The sequence below is a fragment of the Elephantulus edwardii genome, unplaced genomic scaffold (assembly GCF_000299155.1).
Source record: "Elephantulus edwardii isolate Elephantulus edwardi_28Jun2011 unplaced genomic scaffold, EleEdw1.0 scaffold00163, whole genome shotgun sequence".
NCBI lineage: Eukaryota > Metazoa > Chordata > Mammalia > Macroscelidea > Macroscelididae > Elephantulus > Elephantulus edwardii.
In genome coordinates this window covers 4,525,420-4,546,670 of record NW_006399913.1, presented here as the reverse complement: position 1 = coordinate 4,546,670, position 21,251 = coordinate 4,525,420, and the positions used below count along the sequence as shown (strand labels likewise).

Here is a 21,251-nt window from a genome sequence, read left to right as displayed (position 1 = left end):
GCAATTGGACAATTAAAACAGACATTCGGATGGTGGGGAAGAAGAACAAACTGGGGAGGAGGGTGGAGAGAATGGTGCGGCAATGAAGGAGTGAACGCCCAGAATCCCTGAGTGTTCATTGACACTAATAAAAAACAAAAAAAAACATTTTACAAAGATGTTATCAGCAAACAGTTGAATTCTATTTTCCATGGGTTTTCTTAACCATGGTGGTCAGCAGCCAGCACTCTTAAATTCTTGCTTTGGCTCATTTCAAGCTTGTGTTGGGCTACAGAATCAGTTCTCAACTTTAATCTCCAAAATAAATGGTATCCTCTAGTAGACGAGAATGAATGAATACAACACATTGCTGACAAGGCAATAGGCCTTCTTCACAGAAAGCCAGCTGGGCAGATCAGCTGACATATCAGGCACTGCCAAGTTCACACATCAAGAAGGTTGGGGAGTGAGGAAAGACCAAGGGAACCATTAATTCTTACATACAAGAAGGTCATTAAAAGGCCATTTTTAAAAAGACTTGAATTATTCCAGTATCTAACACCAACAGTGCGCCCATTTAGAAGGGTAAAATGCACTCACAAAAAGTCATTGTTTTCTTTCAGACATTGAACTGATGTCAGACTTACTTAAAACTGACAACTACAAATAAATAAACAGTAGCACCAAGTCTCACTTCTAGCAATATTAATGAAATACCTAGCAAATCTCCAACACAAAATATTTAACACTACAAAAAGCAAGCAAACAAACAAAAACTCCACCAAGAAAAACTTTAAAAAACCTTATTTCTGAAATTAAAGATCCAAATTGGGACATTCTTTTTGGGTAACAGGCAGATGGATTTTTTTTTTCTGTTAGGCTGTCAAGTAGATTTCAAATCATAGCAACACTATGTCTGACAGATTAAAATCTTGCCCAATCCTCATAATCGTAGCTGAGCTTAAATCCATTGTTGCAGTTACTTTATACATTCACCTAGTAGAGGGCCTTCCTTGTCCTTCACTGACCTACTTTTCCAAGGACTGGAATTACCTGATAACATGCCCAAAGAATATGAGACAAGGTCTCACCAACATTATCTGGAAAGAGCACCCTCGCTGCATTTCTTCCAAGATAGATTTATTTGTTCTTTTAGCAATCCATGGTACATCCAGTACTCTTTGACAACACTGTAATTCAAAGGCATTGATTTTTCTTCAGACTTCCTTTTTTACCTTCATTATGCTGAAGCAAATGAAAATACTATGCCTGAGTCAGGTGACCTTAACCTTTTAAACTGGCTTTCTTGCTCTTCGATATAAAGGTATATGAATTTCTCATGTATCGAAGAGATGAGAAAAACACTAATGCTTCAAAGATGCTTAAAGATATTTAAACTTCCATATAAGCATTCATTTAAAAAAGTGCTACTTCACAATGATTTTCAAAGAAATCTGTAATCTATGGTTACTACCTATCTTGTGCTTAATAGTATTATAGCTCTATATTATAAATAAGATTGTTAACAATCACTATTTGTCTGGTTCCACAATAAACACTCTTGGCACCACAGTCAGGAAATCAAAGGACAAATTGCAGTGGGTAAATCTGCTGTCAGGGACCTTTCTAGAGTACTGAAAAGCTACAATGTCAGTCTGGTGTACCTGATTTAGGCAACAATCTTCACAAGTACTTGCTACGCACTAGAGAGCTGGGCAATGACTAAAGAAGACAGAAGAATCAGTATCTTTGAGGTGTGATGCTGGAGAAGAGTGTTGAACATACATGGACTGCCAAGATAACAAACAGGTCTGTCCTGGAAAGAGGGAGACTAATCTGCTACTAGGAAGCTAGGATTTTGAAGCTACATCTCACATGTTTGGGGTACATGGCCAGAAGAGATCAGTCCTTGGAAAAGGACATCATACTTGGAAGGGTGTAGGGACAGCACAGGAGAGGAAGACACTGGGTAAGATGGATTGACTCTGTGACTAGGGTAATGGTATTAGAGGTGTGTTGGAGACAACAATATTGGCAGGATTCAGAACTATTATTGTACATACATACAGTCATTATGAATTGCAGGTGACTCAACAGCACAAAACAACAAGATCATTATAAATCTGGAATAAATCGGCAAACTAAAGGTCAGCAACAGATATTCTAATTTATATAAAGTAGCAGTAAGAACTCTTCCCAAGTGACTCGACGGCACATAACAACAAAAACAACAAGCAGTAAGAAAAGTTCTCATCCTCCTCAAATTAACAGCTTTACAGCTGTTGCTATGTGCCATCAAGTCAGAACCAACTCAGAGCTGACCCTCCAGATGCTTTTCAGAGACAGTAAATCACATAGGAGGAGACTGTTCATCCTTCTCCCAAGAGCAGACTGCAACACAGCTTCTTACAACTAGGCTGCCAGAGCAATCAGAGTTAAGGAAGATTACGACACAGATTGAAAGTGAAAAAAGATATAAATGCTAGGGATCTAATATTTTCCATGTAGCCAAACATCTAGGAAGATGCACTAATAACAGTTCATATTTTTTTTAAAAATGACCAGTCCTATATTATGTTGTTGTTAGTTGCCATCAATTCGAGTACAACCCAGAGTGAACCTATGAACAACAGATTTGAACCTTGTCCTGTCCTGTGCCATTCTCACACTTCTTGACACACTAGAACCCACTGCAGCGGTCACCATTTCAATCTACCTGGTCTAATGTCTTGCTCTCCTTCAGCAACCCTGCATTAGGGCGTGAAACATGAAAAAAATAGCACCCGTCTTTAAGAGGTGAATACTTACACAGTAAAGTCTACTAAGCTAACATTATGATGACAATTTTCTTAAGAACAGAACAAAGTCTGAACTAATCACCAAAGCTCTTAGCTTTCTCATTTAGCATGTACCAATAAAATGTAGAGAGAAAGATAGAGACAGTGTAAATTCATGCCAGAGGGTGGTATCATCCACTAAAAGACAGTTAAAACAGACATATCTAGGAAGGCTGGAGTATCCTCAAGGATGCCACTGAGTCAGAACCAACTCTCAGCTAACCCTCGAGCAGATTTTCAGAGCCTATAAATCGGACAGCAGGAGACTGTGCATCTTTCCCTCATGAAGTAGCTGGTGGATTTGAACAGCCTGCCTTTGGGCTGGCCTTACCACTGTTGTTGTTGTTATGTGCCATCGAGTCGTTTCCGACTCATAGCGACCGTATGCAAAACAGCTCTAAACCCTGCTCTATCCTGCGCCAACCGCACTGCCTCTGACACACCCATCCCGATTACCCCAGTCACCGAATCAATCCATCTCATAGAAGGTCTTCCCCTCCTGCGCTGTCCCTCCACCCTCCCAAGCATGATGTCCCTCTCCAAGGACCCGTCCCTCCTGGCAACATGCCCAAAGTATGTCAGACGAAGCCCCAGAATCCTTGCCTCCAAGGAGCAGCTTGGTTTAATCCTCTCCTACCGCTAGGCTACCACATTTCTCTAAGAAACTAGAAGCTACAAATTAATACAAATTAAGTTAGTAATTGTTCCTAACAAATATTTCAAGAAAAAAGGATTTTTGGTCATAACTGTAGAATAAGAATTTTATTAAATCATTCTATTTTGATGAGATTTCCGTTCAATCATTTCTTCTAATATTTACCTTACAAGGTAAAGAGTTAGACCTCTGCTTTCAAGGTGTTTGGAATTTAAAAAATGCAATGAGAGAATACATAAAAGGTAATTCACTAGGAGAAATTAGTTACAACTAGTTTTACTAGACAAAAATAATTTAAAGAACTAGTCAAGAATCCTTAAAAATTTAAATATTGAAAATATCTCCTGAATAAAATAATAAAGTTTAATTTTTAAATTATTAAAATATTGAAGAAAACAAAGGGTATTTTTATTCCTTAGGTGAAAGCTATAGCTTAGGTTAAAATAGTTTAGTCTACAAGTCAAATAAAATTTGATCATGGCTATAAAATAATAGTTATTTGTAAATAAAAGATCAGAGAGGTGCAAAGTGAGTCACATGATGGAAAAGTTTTCACAGGAGACAAAGTTAGTGGAGTCCCTAGACTACGTCTAGAAAGAAAGGCTTAGCAATCTCCTTCAAAAAATGAGTTCATAAAAACTTTATAGATTACAACAGAACATCAATGTGATTCATTTGCTCTGGACACATCATTGTTGTCGAACTGGAACGGACCCATAGCTGACCCTCCAGTAAGTTTTCAGAGGCAGTAAGTCACACAGAAGGAGACTGCCCATTCTTCTCCCATGGAGTAGCTACATGCCTTTGGGATTGCAGTGCAGCTTCATACCACTATGCCATGAGACCTTCCTGGCCTTATCATTAAGAGAGTAAGTGCCAGAGGAGGGCATCACATTTGGAGAAGCAAAGGGCCAACGAGGGTATGGGAGACCCAGATGAAACGGGCTGGCACCAACAGTTATAATAAACTCAAAGATATTAAGGATTCTGAGTTGACATAGGATTGGACAACATTTCATTCTGTTGTACATAAATTTACCCTAAACTCAAGTTAATTTAATGGCAGCTAATAAATATAACACACACACTCTCTTAAACTGGATCCTTCAAATGAAACCTCATTCTAACGTCTCTACTTTTACTATTCTATACTATGTATATATATAGTCTGTACTCTTCTGGCATGGTTAGGGAAAAGCTTATCTATCTTGTTTCTTTTCATGAAAATAGAAAGCCTGGCATTTGGGGGGAATTTAAAAGACAACAGGATATAAAACCTTAGATTAAGAAAGTAAATGGTAGGGGCTAGACATTTGGTAAAGGCAGCTTTTTACTGATTGTTTTTAACAATATCAACAAACAGATTCATTCTTTTATGATACTTCAAGGCTGAAGGCATTAATCCAAAACTGCAGAGGACAAGCTCATCAATTATCATTATATCCTCAATGTGTATGTAAATACTGCTTATATCTTAAATGTGTATAAATAGTGTTGGTAAAGACCTAGAAATTCTCACAGTGGTTCACTATGGGCAAAAGCAAGAGAGCAGCTATCTGGGCTTCATCCCATTGGTTGAGAAGAAGTGTAGTACAAATAAACATTAGTCTAGGAAACTTGGGAATTATTTGTATTTCACCACTTATGTAGTTGAAGAACATTTCCACGTCTCAGTCTTCTTCATCTATAAAATACAGAGTGGTGATACTAGGCCCATCTACCTTAAAGGTTATTTTGAGGATCAGGTGAGATAATGTGTGTGCAACTGCTTGGAAACTGTCAGGTAGTATCTAAGCTTAAGGTAACACACTCTTGTTTCTGAAAGAGGAGCCTGTAAGACAAGAGGCAGACTGAATGCAGGGTTCAGCTACACATAAGAGGAAAAAACTTTGTTATAGTGAGCCCTGTTTATAACTCTACACTAAAGCTTTTTTCCTTCTTCTTCACTGCATTAAAGCAGAATAGCAAATGAATTTATAAATAAGATTTTGAAGTCAAAGAATGAAGAGCAAAGAAAAATTTAAAGGATATGAAAAAAACATGTAACTGTATAATCTCAGGAAAAGTTATATTGATACATATGGCAATCACTAATATACTTTAAAATGTTATTTAAATTGATTTTTTTTAAAAAGTTAAACCAGAAACCAAAACTACTTCTAAAGACTAAAGGAAGAAAAGGCAATGATAAATTAGTGTTCTTAATCTATTTTCTAAGTGGACTTACAAAAATAATGCCTTCTCTAATTACCTTCTTGGTTATCTTCCTTGTAAACACTAACAAACTAAACTTATTATCCCATTTCCAGCCAATGGATGCTAACTTATTATTTTGTTAATTAAAGAGGCTGAACTATATGTGAAAATTTGTTGAACTGGTGTATATTCTCAGCAACAACAAAACTTGTATTTTAAAGAAACAGCTAAAAACAGAAATAGTTCCAGTGCTTTGCTAATCTAGGAAATATATAGTGTATCAGATTAGCAAATGTTATACTTGGCAAATGTTAAACTACATGTATTTGAATAAAAGGATTAAGTTCATTACAAAATGTTCACATAGGCCTTAAGCACATAAAGTAACCAATCTGCACCAGAAGTAATTAAAAAAAGGGAGGACTTTTTACAACTACACATAATTAACTATTTCTAAGTGTCAAATAATATGAGCAGAATTATAGACCAAAAAAAAAGACAAATCATTCCATCTCTTTACAAAGGTGTCTCATAGTATACCACTTTGAGAAATTAGGTAATTTCATCTCTTCTCTAACCCTGATTGGTACTTGAAAAATTAATAACAACAACAATGTGATTAAAAGGACGGAATATTTAGAGTGAATTTTCAGGAAATGAAGAGAGGGAGTTTTAGAAACATCTGAAGAGGAAAGGTTCTCTAGTAAAGAAATTAAGTATGGTAAGTTAAGACTTCCTCCTCTTTCTGTTTGTTTTAAACTACATTTCTCAGTAGTACAATCTTCCCTAGTTAAAAACATTAACAACTTCTTGAAGACTTTTCAACAGTGTTATAACGATTTTAAGGGTAATATCCTTGTTGCTGAAGCAAACTGTCAGCCAAAGAGCAGGAGCTCTGAATGTGTGATTTTTAAGGTTCCCAAAGGCTAGCATTCCAAGAAGCTTTCCATGAACCGAAAGTAAGTTTCTGAACTTTATTAAATAAACTATCCCCTGGATCTATCAAAATTTCATAGTTCTTCCCTCCAAATAATCAATATTCTTGAAAGAAAGATATTAACCAAGTAACATTCATTGTGAAGGTGAAAAATTGTCAAATGGTAAAAAGGATATTTTAGTGTTTCCCCTTCCAAATCAAACACAGTAAGACAGCTAAGTGTAGCATGCACTACCTGTGCTCCTGATACAGGGCCAAAGGGGTTTGGTGGTCTCATGACAGGCTGGCTGTATATTAAGGTTGGTTGTGTCATAACTGGTACACTTCCCATTTGAGGAGGCTAAAAAAAAAAAGAGAGTATCAAATCAAAGGATGCTATTATATAAGCAAGAAAGAGGGATGACTGGATTAAAAAGTATAGTACCTGTACCTTGACTCAAAGGGAAAATTCTTCTAAATGGAAATAAGTTTATTGTTTTTCTTATGTGCTGTTGACTACAGCTCCCTATGAACAATGGCTCTGAATCTTGCCCTTTCCTGAATCTCACCATCTATGACACACCCAAACCCATCGCCACAATCACTGTGTCAATCCATCTGATCTAGGTCTTCCTTTCCTGCACCTCCATCCTTCCAAGCATGATGTCCTTTTCAAGGATGGACTTCTCTTGAGAGCATACCCAAAGTACATGAGACACAATTTCAAAATCCTTGCCTGGTAGCACCCTCTCCAGGCCAGACTTCTTTGTCTGCTAGGCAGGCCATGATTTTTAGTACTCTTCTGCAGTACCACAACCCAAAGGCATCAGTTCTCCTTCTATCATCCTCATTTACTGCCCAGCTCGCAGAGGCATTAGCAAGCAACCGAGAAGATCATGGCCTGGATTCAGTGCATGTTTAGTCTCCAGACTAGTATCATGTTTTAGCACTTTGAAACAGATTTTCCCAAAACAACTTGTCTCTGGATTTCCTGACTGCTGGTGCCAAGAGTGTTGATGGTGGATTTGAGCAAAATGAAATTGTGGCCCAATAGTAAGGATTTTTGTTTTCTAGATGTTGAGATACAATTCTTATTGAAGACTAGAGTCCTTGATCTTCTGAGTAAGCACTTCAAGTTCTTCTCAGTTTCAGTGATCTGTGTCATCTGCATAATGTAGGTTGATGAAGTCTTCCTTCAATTCTGATGTCACATTCTTCTTCATAAAGTCTAGACTCTCAAATGATCTGCTCAGCATACAGACTGAAAATCTATGAAGAAAGGATACATTCCTGACCCATTCCTTTCTTGATTTTGAACAATGTCGTTCCCTTCTCTGTTCAGACAACAGCTTCCTGGTCTAGTTACAGGTTTCACATAAGCACAATGAAGTGTTTTGGGATTCTCATTCTTCTCAATGTTAGCCACAATTTGTTGTGATCACAGAGTCAAATGCCTTTGAACAGTTGATAAAACACAAATCTACATCCTTCTACTCTCTGCTTTCAGTCAAGATCTACCTGACAGAAGTGATGATATCCCCAGTGCCAAGGCCTCTTCTAAAACCATTTTGTATTTCTGGCAGTTCTCTGTCAATGTTCTGGTTCTAGAAGTTTTTGGAGAATTTTTTAGCAAGATTTTGCTTGCTTGTGACATGGGTGATACTGTCTGAGAATGTCCACTATTTGTTAGATCACCTATTTTGGGAATGAAAATAAATACAAATCTCCTCTAGTCAGTTGGCCAGGTAACTGTCCTTCAGATTTCTTGGCACAACCTCATGAGTGTGTCCAGGGCAGCCTCTGTTTGTTGAAATATGTCAAGTAGTATTCCATCACTTCCTGAGGCCTTACTTTTTGCCAATTCCTTCAGCTTCAATTTCTTCCTTTATCACTACTGGTTCTTGGTCATAAGCTACTTTCTGAAATAGTTCTGTGTCAGCCAATTATTTTTGGTACAGTGACTCTGTGTATTCTTTCTTCTTCTGATACTTCCTAGATCATATGTGCAAGGAGCTACTTCTATATGATGCAGTAATAAAGCAGTCAAAGCAACACCAAAAGGCATAGTGCTGCCTCCTACCTGCAGCATTTCTTCAAAGATAGATGAAGTCCCTTCCTTCACTTCTTATATCAGAAAATTTATATTTATAGAATTATGTGAAACACTGTAAATTGCATGCAGCCTGGAGGTTAAAGGGATATTGTACTCTATAATCATTGTCACGGAAACATTTCTCTGACTTTTCCTGCACTAGATTCATTGCGGAAACATTTCTCTGGCTTTTCCTGCACTAGATTCATTGCTAGAAAAGCAAGAAATGTTAAGACTACCAGTTCCACTTTAGTGTTTTTAGGTTCTAAAGACTTCTCTATATCAAATACACTGTCATAGTAATAAAGTCTTAAAATTTGGTACAAAAATACCTAGCAAAATAAGTTCAGCAGGAACATAATAGTATGACACCCATCATCCCAGAATTCTACCAGGATTTGCTGACAGTCAGGGATTCAAAGCAAGACAAGAGATTCAACCCAAACTACATCAGGAGCTCCAGGGCTTTGCTCACAGGAGTCAGGAATGAAATATAAATGGTACTTATTACTCGAGATGTATTTATGTAAGCATTGTTATTACACAGGAACTGTGTATACACTAGTAGTAATGAGTTGCTCTTTTCATTATGCTTCTAGTACAAATACATTGGATATGAATGAAACTTCTTTAAAAAGCTGTGTCTGAAATATACTTACAATTCCATATCCTATCATTCCTGTTGGTGTAGTAGCAGGATAGGCCATTACAGGCGGTGCCTAACATAGTAAAAAAAAACAAAAACAAAACAACAAAAAACAACAGCAAGGAAATATAACTCAAGTGTACAAACTGAATTAAGTAATCAATAGCAATAGTTTCTCAAAAAGAATTGCTAAGACAGCTGTGATTAAGTGGCTCTTGTGATCATTAATTAAATTAAATCAATTAAAGCCCAATGAAGAGAAATCTTTAATAGTTGGTTGATTATAATTAATTAGCAGAAAAGCAGAATTATTATATTAGTAAGAAAAAACATGACTTAAACTTAGATAAAACAATAATCTATAATCTAAGATCGCAGTTTTTACAGCTTTAAAAATCTCAGGTTTTAAAAAATATTTATCTAAAATGTGAAGTACCAATATAAAAAATAATATTCAATGTTCTGGGTATTTTATTTTGCTATATAAAGTAAAAACAGAAAAATCTCAAATTAATGAATAACCTGATTTTAAAAAACTCTGGTTTCTAATGAGAATTTGCTCTTTTCCAAAAACCACAACAATTTTAAACCACTACTGAGTATACTATCTATAACAAACACAGGTTTCACATAGTTTGCATGTTAGTTTTCCTTTAAATTTAAAATTGTTTTCTGTTAAGTCCCAATTTGAAAGACATTAAATTTTTTATTTTATATTTGTTTGCATACAAAATTTGTATACATTTCAATCATTCCTTCACAAACATTGTGAAACATTATATTTTAAGTTAATTTCTTAATGTTTAAAAGAACCATTTACCACTAAAATGTTAAAGTTCTCCTCATTTTTCCTATTTTAATCCATGCTCTGTAAAAAATGCTGCATGAGTTAGACTCAGTGGGAATGTGTTTAATTTCAGTTCTTAAACATAGATGCTGAGCAAAGAATCATTTTAGATGTATCTGCTGTCTTAACAACATTCTGTGTTATCTTAAAATTAAAACTGAAATTGAATACAGGTGAAAGACCAATAAAACTGCTGAAATTAAAAAAAAAAAAAAAAACAACCGCAAATTTAAAAACAAACAAAAAAAATCAAACCAAAACAGCAATCATATGGCAATTTGAACATATGCATAGAGAAGTTTAATGAAAAATAACTTTTAAAAATTAACACTAAAGAAAATCGTTAAAAGTTTGGGTGGGCATAGAGGATGTATTGGTCTCTTCCCTACTTAAAAACCAAAATCTGCAAGAGCAGTGAACAAACTGCCAAGTACAGCAGAAGCCTGTAAAATTTCATGCAGTTGTTACTTTAAACATTACCACAATCCACACTTCCCTTCATTCAGAAGTTGTCAAAGTGCATAGTGGCAGCACAGATACACACACAGACACCCAGCCATCTGGCAGCAAATGGCGGAATATTAAGCAAGAAAAAAAAATTGGTATTTCCCATGCCACCATCAGAATTAATTCTGCAACACACCCAAGAAATCAGTAGATGCTAGGAAGAATTTTTGGCACATTGAAAATCTGAATGTGAAAACAAGTAATAGCTGGAAGGTTATGAGATTCTGCTATAGCAGTGGTTAATAGCATGCCAATTTATTGCAAAAAGGCTAGTTTTTGGTCACTTACGTATTGTGGAAAATGCATGCCATTCTGTTTTTCCCAGGGAGAACAATTACATAATGCAATAACACTGGATTAGAACAAGTACTTACACAACAGAAAATACACAGAGAGCATTTTAGTTCACATGTACATTCACTACCTGAAGTTTCTTTTAATTCTATTATCTAATGAAAGAACATCTACACTGAAACACTATCAAGGTTTACAAAGGAAATATAGTGAGAGGGCCTCATTCTCTTACATGAACAAAGTTTAATGATCACATGTGCCATTAAAATAAAAGTATCTATCAGCAGTGTCAAATAATGTAAAAGTCAATGCATTCTATATAAGGGTTGCAAAAGAAGATGTCCACTACAGAAAAAGACCAAGCAGTGACATTATGAAATAAATCTGTGGTATATTATTATAAATTTTCATAAACTTTCAATTAATTTGTTTAAATGATTTAAAAAAATTAACAACCTTGATAGTGTTTAAGGATTAATAAAAAGGTTAGAAATGTAAAGAAATGTCAATGGCAGCAGTTTATTTTAACTGGTGAATCCCATCATCAGTCTTAAACTTTAGCCATTAAAAAGGAAATCTATAAAATACAATGCATATAAAAACATTAACGAAATTCTTAAGAGATGACAGACATTGCCATATACAACACAAAACCATAGAAATTCACATCAGCTTCTATACAAAATTTAGATGGTAAGAGGCCTATTACTTTCTAATAGTATTTAGTCAAGTACTATCTAAAACAAATAATTTCACATGACTTAGAACAAGCTTATTCTAAGACTATAAACTATTCACTGTATTAATTAAATCATCCCTCAAACATTAGGAAAGCATAAATTCCATATTCTAGTCAGTAAACAGTGATATACTGAAATACCGCCTCAAAAAGAAAACACTGTATTCAGAGTTAGAAGGAATTTATTTCCATTTAAATCTACTACTTTTAGCTGCTTCATTTTTCAGGTGAAAATTCATCCAAAACCAATAACCATCTAGTTTACTCTTTAAGACTGAAACAATGAAATGTGCTGAAAGGATCATAGAGGGTGTATCACTTTCATGTTCAAGATAACAAGACTATTTAAACGGAAAGTTTTATTAATAGTAACAGCAGCTACTGCTACCATTTAAAAATTACTACCTTAAAAGGTAGCTAAATTTTCATATTATTTTCCATTTATGAAGTCTGGAGCAAAAAAAACACACACCTTTTTTGGCATAAACAATTTTATCAGCACATCTTTTTTTTTTTAATCCTCATTGCTACTAATATATAATTGACCCAAAGTGAACAGAACAATGCTCTGGAGAGGATTTAATAACAAAATGGCTCAATTAATAACAAAGTTAATTACTAATAAAATTAATTCATAATAAAATTAACAAAAAGACAGACAAAAAGGGGTTCAACAATAGAGTAGCCTATTTAATATATCTACTATTGGAACACTTTTTAAAGAAGGCAAGTTACACATTTTTCTATTAAAATAAAATTAAAAGTTCTCTGACTCAGGGAGACTTGTTGACTTGGTAAAAGGACAGCTAGCCAAACATAAAAGTACACACATAAGATTACTCTTGGTCAACTGTGCCTTACAGCAACTAAAATAATTCCCAAGACTTCTTCAGTACTAGATATTAACTAATGAATTAACATATATAATTTATACAATATACTAACAAGAAACTAAAATAGAATCTACCAGCAGCTCTTTAGGAGAAAGATAGGCAATTGCTTCTTCTGAGGCTTACAGCCCATAAATCCAAGAACTCGCTTAAGGGGTAACTACAAGTTGGTTTGAACTTGACAGCAATGAGAGAAAGTAAGACATGAAACTAATATAAGGAATATACGCCCTAGAGTTAGGCTGTCTGCACACTCAACATTCATCTAATCACTTAAGAACTCTTGGACTCATGCCATATTGCTTAGTAACTGAGCCTCCAGTTTCTCATCTGTAGAACAGGCTAACAGTTACTATCACGCAGGGTTAACCTGAGGATTAGCTAAAACAGGACTACATACTATTTGTTGAAGAACATCTGATATATAGTAAGCCACAAATAAATGTTGGTCATTAAAATATACCTGACAAATCTAGCAAAAAGCTTCCTGGGGGAAAAAAAAAAGAAATTACTAAAACGCAACAATAATCTTTCCATCAATGTCTTATCACTTTAAAAACAGTTTCCTGTTCAACATCTAACTAAATTATTCATCTTTAATATATCCTGAGCCTTTCTGACTCACCATTGTTGCAGCATTCCAAGCAGTTGTTGGAGCTACCTTTGGTTGCCAATTAGATCCTCCAGTTAACTTCTTTTCACCTGGCTGACTCCAATTTACATCACTGTAAATTAAAAATGTAAGAATATTAAAAACTTTAAATTATAAAGTGAGAGTGGTTTGGTTTCTTTTTTAAAAAAACTATATAGTAAGATTTAACAATGCATTTAAGATGCATACATATTCTTTTCAAGATGAAATTTAAACAGATTAAAAAAAAATACTCACTTCTTAGTAGTTCCATTTCCAATGCCAAGATCTAGCATAACAGAAGAAAGAATTTTAAAATAGACTCATTTTTATAAACAAACTTTTTTAAAAAGAAGAAGACAGACAAATACTTACTGCCCACAAGGTTGGCTAAGGATGAATCCAAGTCATCAGATACTAACTTGTTAGGCGGGAGTTTGGCAACAGGAAGACTCTGGTTCTGAGAGGCCACTGTTGGTTTGAGAAGTCCACCTAGTTCATCAAAGCCTTAAAGTTACAAACAGACGAAATAGGATTTGTAAGGAACTTTACCTAAAAGGGGACTCTGCCTTACTGCCTTGTTTGCTCATGGGAAAAGTTATTTAAAAATAAATAAATAAAAATTTAGCACTAGGTCAAATGCTCTTAAATGAAAAAAGAAATTCTCTAATTTGTAGTGACGGACAGAACAGGCTGTATTCGCTTTCACAGAAATAATCTGTATTTTTTTTTCTCATGAAAAGAAATATTATGGTTAAAAACACTGGTTAAAAGAGAGGTTACTGTTGGTGTCACTGAGTCAGAACTAACTCACAGTTGACCCTCCAGCAAGTTTTCAGATTGCCTATTCTTTTCCCATGGCTAGTGGTGAATTTGAACTGTGTCTTTGGGTTGACATCACAGCTTCTTAATACTAGGCCACCTGACCTCCCTAAGAGAGAAGTAACCAGGTGAAATATTTTTTTAATGCTAGGTTGTAAAAGAGGGGGGGGCTGAAATGTAATTATCCTCTCATTTAGTAACATTTCTTAACATTTCACTTATTACTGAAACAACACAGATAAAAATATATCTCTACTAAAAGTTCCTTTTATTCCAAGAATTATATCATTTTTTAAATATTCTTTAAAATAAAGAATGTAAGGCATGTGTGCATTAATAGGAAGTAAAAAGGAACTCTGAGGTTATCTTTCTTTTTCATACATTTTTTTAACAGTAGTTATTAAACTACTCTCCAACTGCCAACTAGTAAATTAGGACATGGCCTAAAAATGAAAAAATAGCTTAAGGTTCTGTAACAGAGGATAAAAGGTAACAGCAAATCTAATCAGTTCAATAGGGAACTCACTGGAATATAAGTGTTTACATTCACAGATTTGAAAAGAAAATCACCAAAGATGGTGGCTTAAAATATATGAATGATTAGCTTCTATTTTCTTTATTCCTTTCCCAGTAAGACGAAGAAAAAAGTAAAATAATTTATTCACACATTTTTTTAAAAGTTTATTTCCTGAATGATAATTAACTATGGTATTATGAAATTAGGAATTTCAATATTCTATTTAAATGGATACAATTTAATACCTATCTAAATCAAAGGTCAATTCCATAAGAGTAGACTTACAGAGTATCAGTTCCATGGGAACTCTTACTTTTTATAGTAAACAGATACGTTTAAGTGTAAACCTAAAATTCTCTTTAGTGAGTGGAAGCCTAGATCTTCTGATTTATAAAGTTCTTCTAACACTATAATAATTTTTAAAGCAATAAAAAGTTATTGCTCCTATAGTTGTAATATTTAACATATTCTAGTTTACCAAGACTGTAATAACTCATGATACCTACAGGTTGTTATTTTCCATACTTCAGCTATCCTAATTCAGTTTACTTATATGTGTCAAGTAACATCATGTTTCCTTACAAAGAATCCAATTATACCATTTAAAAAAAATGCTTACCCCCAGAATCTACAATAACATTTGTAGATTTATTTCCAAACACAGATTCAAAGTCAACATTAAGGCCAGTTGAAGGATGTTGCTGTGCAACTGGAGAAGGAGTGAATCCTGAGAAAAATCAAAATGGAAATTGTGAATTTCCTTAATAACTGTACATTTTAACCTTTAGTAATGATGACAAAAGAAAAAGCAATAAATTCCTAGAGCTAACAATCAAAATCAATCTTTCAAACTAAATATTTTCTAAACCACATTTTTAAATGCTAATTATATTTTCCATAACAAAAACCTCTATCCCACAGATAAAACCAAAGAGAAATCAAGGTTGAATCACTAATTTACTATAGAAATGAAATCTTTGCATATATTTTACCTTAATTTTGTAAGCAGTTTTCATTTTAATCTCTAATTGCAGGATATTACATAAAATAAAATATACACGTATTAGTGAATATTCTTAAATAAGTGAATATTCTTAAAAATACATGTAAATAAATCTAGTCTCTAAGATAAAAATTTTTCTCCTCTAACTATCTAACTTTCATATCCCTTATTTTAAAGTTAATCAAAAGCTTTATGGACAAAGTGAATTTTATTAGTAGCAGGATTCTTAAAGTGATAACCCACTGATATTTAAGTACACTTGCTATCAAGGTGGTTTTACAATATCAAAGAAAAAACACACAGAACTTTGAAAATCTAACCATTACTTATGACTTCCAAAAGGCTAATTAAATATACACTCACATATACTACTTTACCTAATTTTATTTTGAAACAAAACTTTATTCTTTTGGCCTGTATTACACTAAAACTACTGGGATTAATGATCTTTGAGACCAGTCTATGATAAGGTAAAAAAATTAATATATTCATTCCATAAAGCTGTAATTTTTTTTTTCCGTAAAGTTCTGAAAATCTAGGGGCTGAAAGAATTAAAATAATCTAAAAATGTATTAGGGCTATAAGTTAATTGGGAAATTCCATTTCTGATTATATTTGTCAAAGATCACAAAGGCATTTTCCCATCTGGAAGGCTGTAATAAATTGCTTCTAAGGGTACTCCATATCTCTAAATCACATAGAATAAGAATGTAAAAAAATATCAATTCATTTTTATTAGAAGATTAATACCTACAGCTTTAGCAAGAGTTTAATTTCTTGACTAATATAGGTAAGTTTTATTTATTCTCCCCGATTAAACAAGCGTGGAAGGAGGAGTGGCATCCACTTCCATAATAGCTTGCCTCCAGAAACCCTATGAACTTGGAGAGAGGATGAAAGGCACCCACGCGTCAAAGGCTCTCCTTCATGGGGTCGCTGAGTTGCCTGAGATTGTTAACAGTTTTAGTTTGCTTGACTGCACAATCAATACTTGACTGCACAACCTGGTACCAGCAGCCAGGAAATAAAAAGACAAATTGCATTGGGAAAGTCTGCTGTCAGAGATCTCTCCAAAGTACTGAAGAGCACTGATGTCAGTCTGGAGACTAAGGTATGCCTGATCCAGGCCACGATCTTTGCAATTTCTTGCTGTACATGGGAAAGCTGGACAATGACTAGGAATAATAGGATAATTTATGCCTTTGAGCTGTGGTGCTGGAGCAGAGTACTGAATAAACCATGGACTGCTAGAACAAATAGGTTCATCCTGGAGAGGGTGAAGCCAGGCTGCTCTTTGGAGGCAAGGATTCTGACGATCCGTCTGACATACTTTGGACATATTGCAAGGCGGGATCAGTCCTTGGAGAGGGACATCAAACTTGGGAGGGTGGAGGAACAGTGCAAGAGAGGAAGACCCTCAATAACATGGATCGATTCAGTGACTAGGGTAAAGGTGTGTTGGAGACAGTAAGATTTGCACTGGATAGAGCAGGTTTTAGAGCTGTTGTACACAGAGTTGCTATGAGCTGCAGGTGACTCAACAGCACATAACAATTATTACAGAGAGAGCGAGAGAGAGAGATCAGTTGGCCCAGTGAAGAGAAAACGATGTGACCAAGACAAAGGTGAGTGATTTTTAGTTCGCGGCCCTGAGGCCAGTCTTTCATTGTTTTTGTTCAGACATTCCTCTAGGTCGTATAGCTCTGGTGTACAAGTTGCCATCCCGTGGTCACTTGTGGTTGCTGTGAGGCTGAACACTGTGACACGGATGTGTCAAATGCGTTAATGGTTGGCTACCCAATGTGGACTGAGAGTGGGGTGGAGCTCCCCGATTAAGCAAGCGTGGAAGGAGAAGTGGCATCCACTTCCATAACAGCTTGCCTCCGGAAACCCTATGAACTTGGAGAGAGGATGAAAGGCACCCAAGCATCAAAGACTCTCCTTCATAGGGTCACTATGAGTCGCTTGCGACTCGACGGCACTTAACAACAACAGCTCTGTTAGAAACTTCAGTGAGAATCTCACTTTGCATTCTTAGCATACAGTGATGTTGTTATAGTACAAAGATTGATCTTAAAATTGTAAAAAGTAGGACAAAGTTTAGACATACGTCTAAGAAGGCCTTCAAAGAATGGAGGGGCAAAAAAAAACAATGACTTATCATAAACCAAACTGGTACATATAAACACCATTTCCTTCAAAACAGCATTTTATACCATAGAATAAATATCTTACAGATCACAAATCTATAGTTTCATCTTTTTTACAGTTACATAAGGCTTAAATCATTAAGGTTTGTGTTAACTGTAAAAATACAAGAACACAACCACCATTCAAAAGAAAACAAAACACAGTACATGTCCAAACAAAATAATTTCTTTAAATTCCCTGCTCATTCACCAAAAGGTTGCTAATTATATTTGTCAAAGATCACACACACAAAAAATATGATTGTGTAGGAAAACCATCTAATAACATTTTTAAGAGTACAGGTTGTCCAGGAATTACACTTTAAAATGTTACTGAATTTCTAAGTCTATACATTGTATACTTGTTGCACTCTTGACAATGGCATTTTTTGAAGACACAGGATGGTCAACTTCTAATTATAAAAATTACTCAAAATGAAGAAACACCACCATCAATTCAAAAAGTTTTGGTGACAAACCAAACACTCTATATTCACCAAGTTTAAGTTTGTGAAAGTTTATATACTGCTCTGACCACAATTTCATTTCACAAGGTCCAGTGAAAATAGTGTACTGACCAGCACCAACAAGCTACAAGAGACTACTGTCCACAAAACACCTCCCTGAGTGAACAATTTCAAAAGGACAACAATGAATCAAATGACAATCTTAGGAGACAGAAGGCAATCCAAATGCTACAGGGAAAAAGAGAGTCTGAGTTAAAATGAAGTGTAGTAACTATCAATTATTAAGGGAGTTGTGGTAGCCTTGTAGTAAGGAAATGTGCTGCTAACTCAAAGGCATGAGGTTTGAATCCACCAGCTGCCCTGTGGGAGAAAGAAGGGCAATCTCCTCCTGTGTGATTTACTGTCCCTGAAAATCTGATGGAAAGATAGCTGAGTTGGTTTCAACACACAACCACCACCATCAATTATTAAGCTCTGTTAAGAATAAGACTTTAAGTAAGACTTTACCAAGGGGATATTCTCTAAAGCTTTAACATCACAGACAGCTGTCTATGTCAATGCCTCCATTTTACAGATGAGGAAACGAAAAGATCAGTCATTTATCCAAGGTCAAAGATTTTTGTAAGTGGCTGAATCAAGACCTGAAGAATCAATCTGTTTGATTCTAGAATCTATTACAGATTTTTAGTTTATCCAATGAAATTCACCTTCCATAGTAGGTAGAAATAACAAAAGTTCATCACTATAGCAATAATAATTTGTTATATAATTTTTATTTCAATTTGTTCTATCATCAGGACAATTCAGGGTTTATCACCTTGAGGTAGGCCAAAAATTAAATAACTCTTGAAAATCTTAAAAATAGAAAGCAATAAAAAAATAAGCACAGGGTTTTGCCAATGATTAAATAATTTAGGTAAAAGTATAAAGTTTGAAGTGGTTTTTGACAGGAGTCATCTTAATATAAAATTAGTGTTGGGAGTATCCTATATGTTATACAATCATGTAAGTAAATTCATAACAACTCATTTACTCCTATTAGGCAAGGAAAGATTAAATTCTGGCTTAACGTCAGTAAAGGAAATAAAAGAACTGAAATCCAAACCTAACTCCACTGGAAAGCTCATTTTCTTTCTGTCAAATGATCTCAAAATACTATCTTTAAATACACTTAACCAAGACCAATTCTTAAAGCTAAAAACAAGAATCTAATTCTTGTTCTTTATTTTTAGAAAACCTACTTTAAGAATCTGTTTAGACATCTACTTAACTAAGGCAATTAACTAATGGGAACAAAAACCTAGCTGAACTTTGAAGTTTTAACTGCTGCTATACTGGTACGTAACCTATCTAGAGAGACAAAAAAAAAAATATCAATTTGGCCATGTCTCCCCTAGAAATGGCTTCTATTTCTATGGCCTGCATGTAGGTTTGTAAAGTATACAGCTGTTTCTGCCAGAATCCCTCAATTTATGCCATACTGCTCAAGCTGAAATGACCTACTATTATTTTCTATATAAGGGAGCTCTGGTGGCTGAGTTGTAAGAAACTGGACTATCAACTCAAAGGTACTTGGTCTAAATTACCAGCTGTTCCATGGGAGAAAGATGAGCAATCTTCTCCCTTGAAAATGACTGCTTCTGAAAATCTGCAGGAGGGTCAGCTATGGGTTGGCTCCAACTTGATAGTACTCAACAACAACATTTTCCATATAACTCAGCTGCGTAAGAAGAGCTTCACATTTCTTAAGTTTGTAATATTAAAATGTTATTAATTCTTCTGAAGACAAAAGAATGTCTAAGTCCTCAGTATGAATTAAAATAAGAAAAAAGGTAGGCATACTTAAGGTAAACAAAATTGGGCAAGAAAACAAATTATCTGCTGTTCACAAGCAAAAGTCTTACTTAGTTTTATTTAAAGAAAATAAATCATTTAACTTAAAGTTTAGAACTGTTGTTTCCTGCCAACAAATAAACTGGTTATAGGATAGAGCTAATAACAAATAAAGGTAGTAGTATGATAATTCTGAGGGTCACAAAAATGTAGAATAGTTCCAGAAAGAGTGGGTATAGTTAACTGAGAAAAGGAAACAAAATACAAAGAGTTTAAGCACATGACATTCTTCAAATTATTACTAAAAAAAAAAAAAAAGAACATGCAACTTTGTCCCAAGCATTGTACTATAAAAAGAACTATCATATTAATCATCAAGTATCTTCAAAAAACTAAATACTGTATTAAAAGACAAACTTCCCAGGCCCCCTCACTGGCTTTTCTAGCCAATAAACATTCACATATGAAAAGTGAATTTTGTCCTTACAATAAACAATAGGTATATTTGTGGGGGCAAATAAAAACAAACAGAAATCAACACTACTCTTTAGAAAAAAAGAATATGTAGTAGCTAATCCTAAAAGAGCTTCCAACCTGCTGCCATTGAGTCAGATTTGACTCAGAGCAATCCTCCAGGGATTTCTGAGGCTGTAAGTTTTCTTAGGAGGAGTCTGCTCAACTTCCTCCCATGAAGTGGCTGGTGGATTTGAACTGTCAACCTTGTGGCTAACAGCTTGATATGTTACACACTCAGGCATATTATCAGGAAAGACCAGTACTTGGAAAAGGACACCAGTCTTAGAAAAGGAGAGACTCAGTGAAGGAGAAGAAAGTCCTGCACATAGATGGACTAATACCATCACCTAACTCTAACGACGAGGTTAACCACAGCAGTGATTGTGACGATGGTGCAGCACAGATCTGTTGGACATACAGTCACCATGAGTTGGAGTTGAATCATACATACCTAACACTACTATTTTATCTTCTAATGTCTTTTTTTTGCCAATGAGGAAGCAGTATAGACTGTTAAGCATATACATGATAGAAGTAGGACCACAACCCATTCTTTTGACTAACAATTCTATATTCTTGTAGTTTCAATGAGGAAAAGCTGCTTACTACATTAAGTATCACATAAAATGAAAGTTTTGACAAGGTTACAAGGTTATCTACCTACTTGCCACTCTT

At 34.8% G+C, this 21,251-nt stretch overlaps 1 protein-coding gene across 1 annotated transcript in view; it reads right to left on the bottom strand.

Moving 5' to 3' along the window:
- The window catches only part of PICALM (phosphatidylinositol binding clathrin assembly protein), a 138,933-nt gene that overhangs the window by 13,810 nt on the left and 103,872 nt on the right, over positions 1-21,251 (bottom strand). Inside the window, exons 13-19 of the mRNA XM_006895264.1 lie at positions 15,188-15,295; positions 13,605-13,721; positions 13,488-13,518; positions 13,224-13,323; positions 10,964-10,987; positions 9,335-9,394; positions 6,840-6,944 (exon numbers count right to left, since the gene is read on the bottom strand). Coding sequence (XP_006895326.1) covers positions 6,840-6,944; positions 9,335-9,394; positions 10,964-10,987; positions 13,224-13,323; positions 13,488-13,518; positions 13,605-13,721; positions 15,188-15,295 — 545 coding nt within the window. The remainder of the gene's footprint in view (positions 1-6,839; positions 6,945-9,334; positions 9,395-10,963; positions 10,988-13,223; positions 13,324-13,487; positions 13,519-13,604; positions 13,722-15,187; positions 15,296-21,251) is intronic.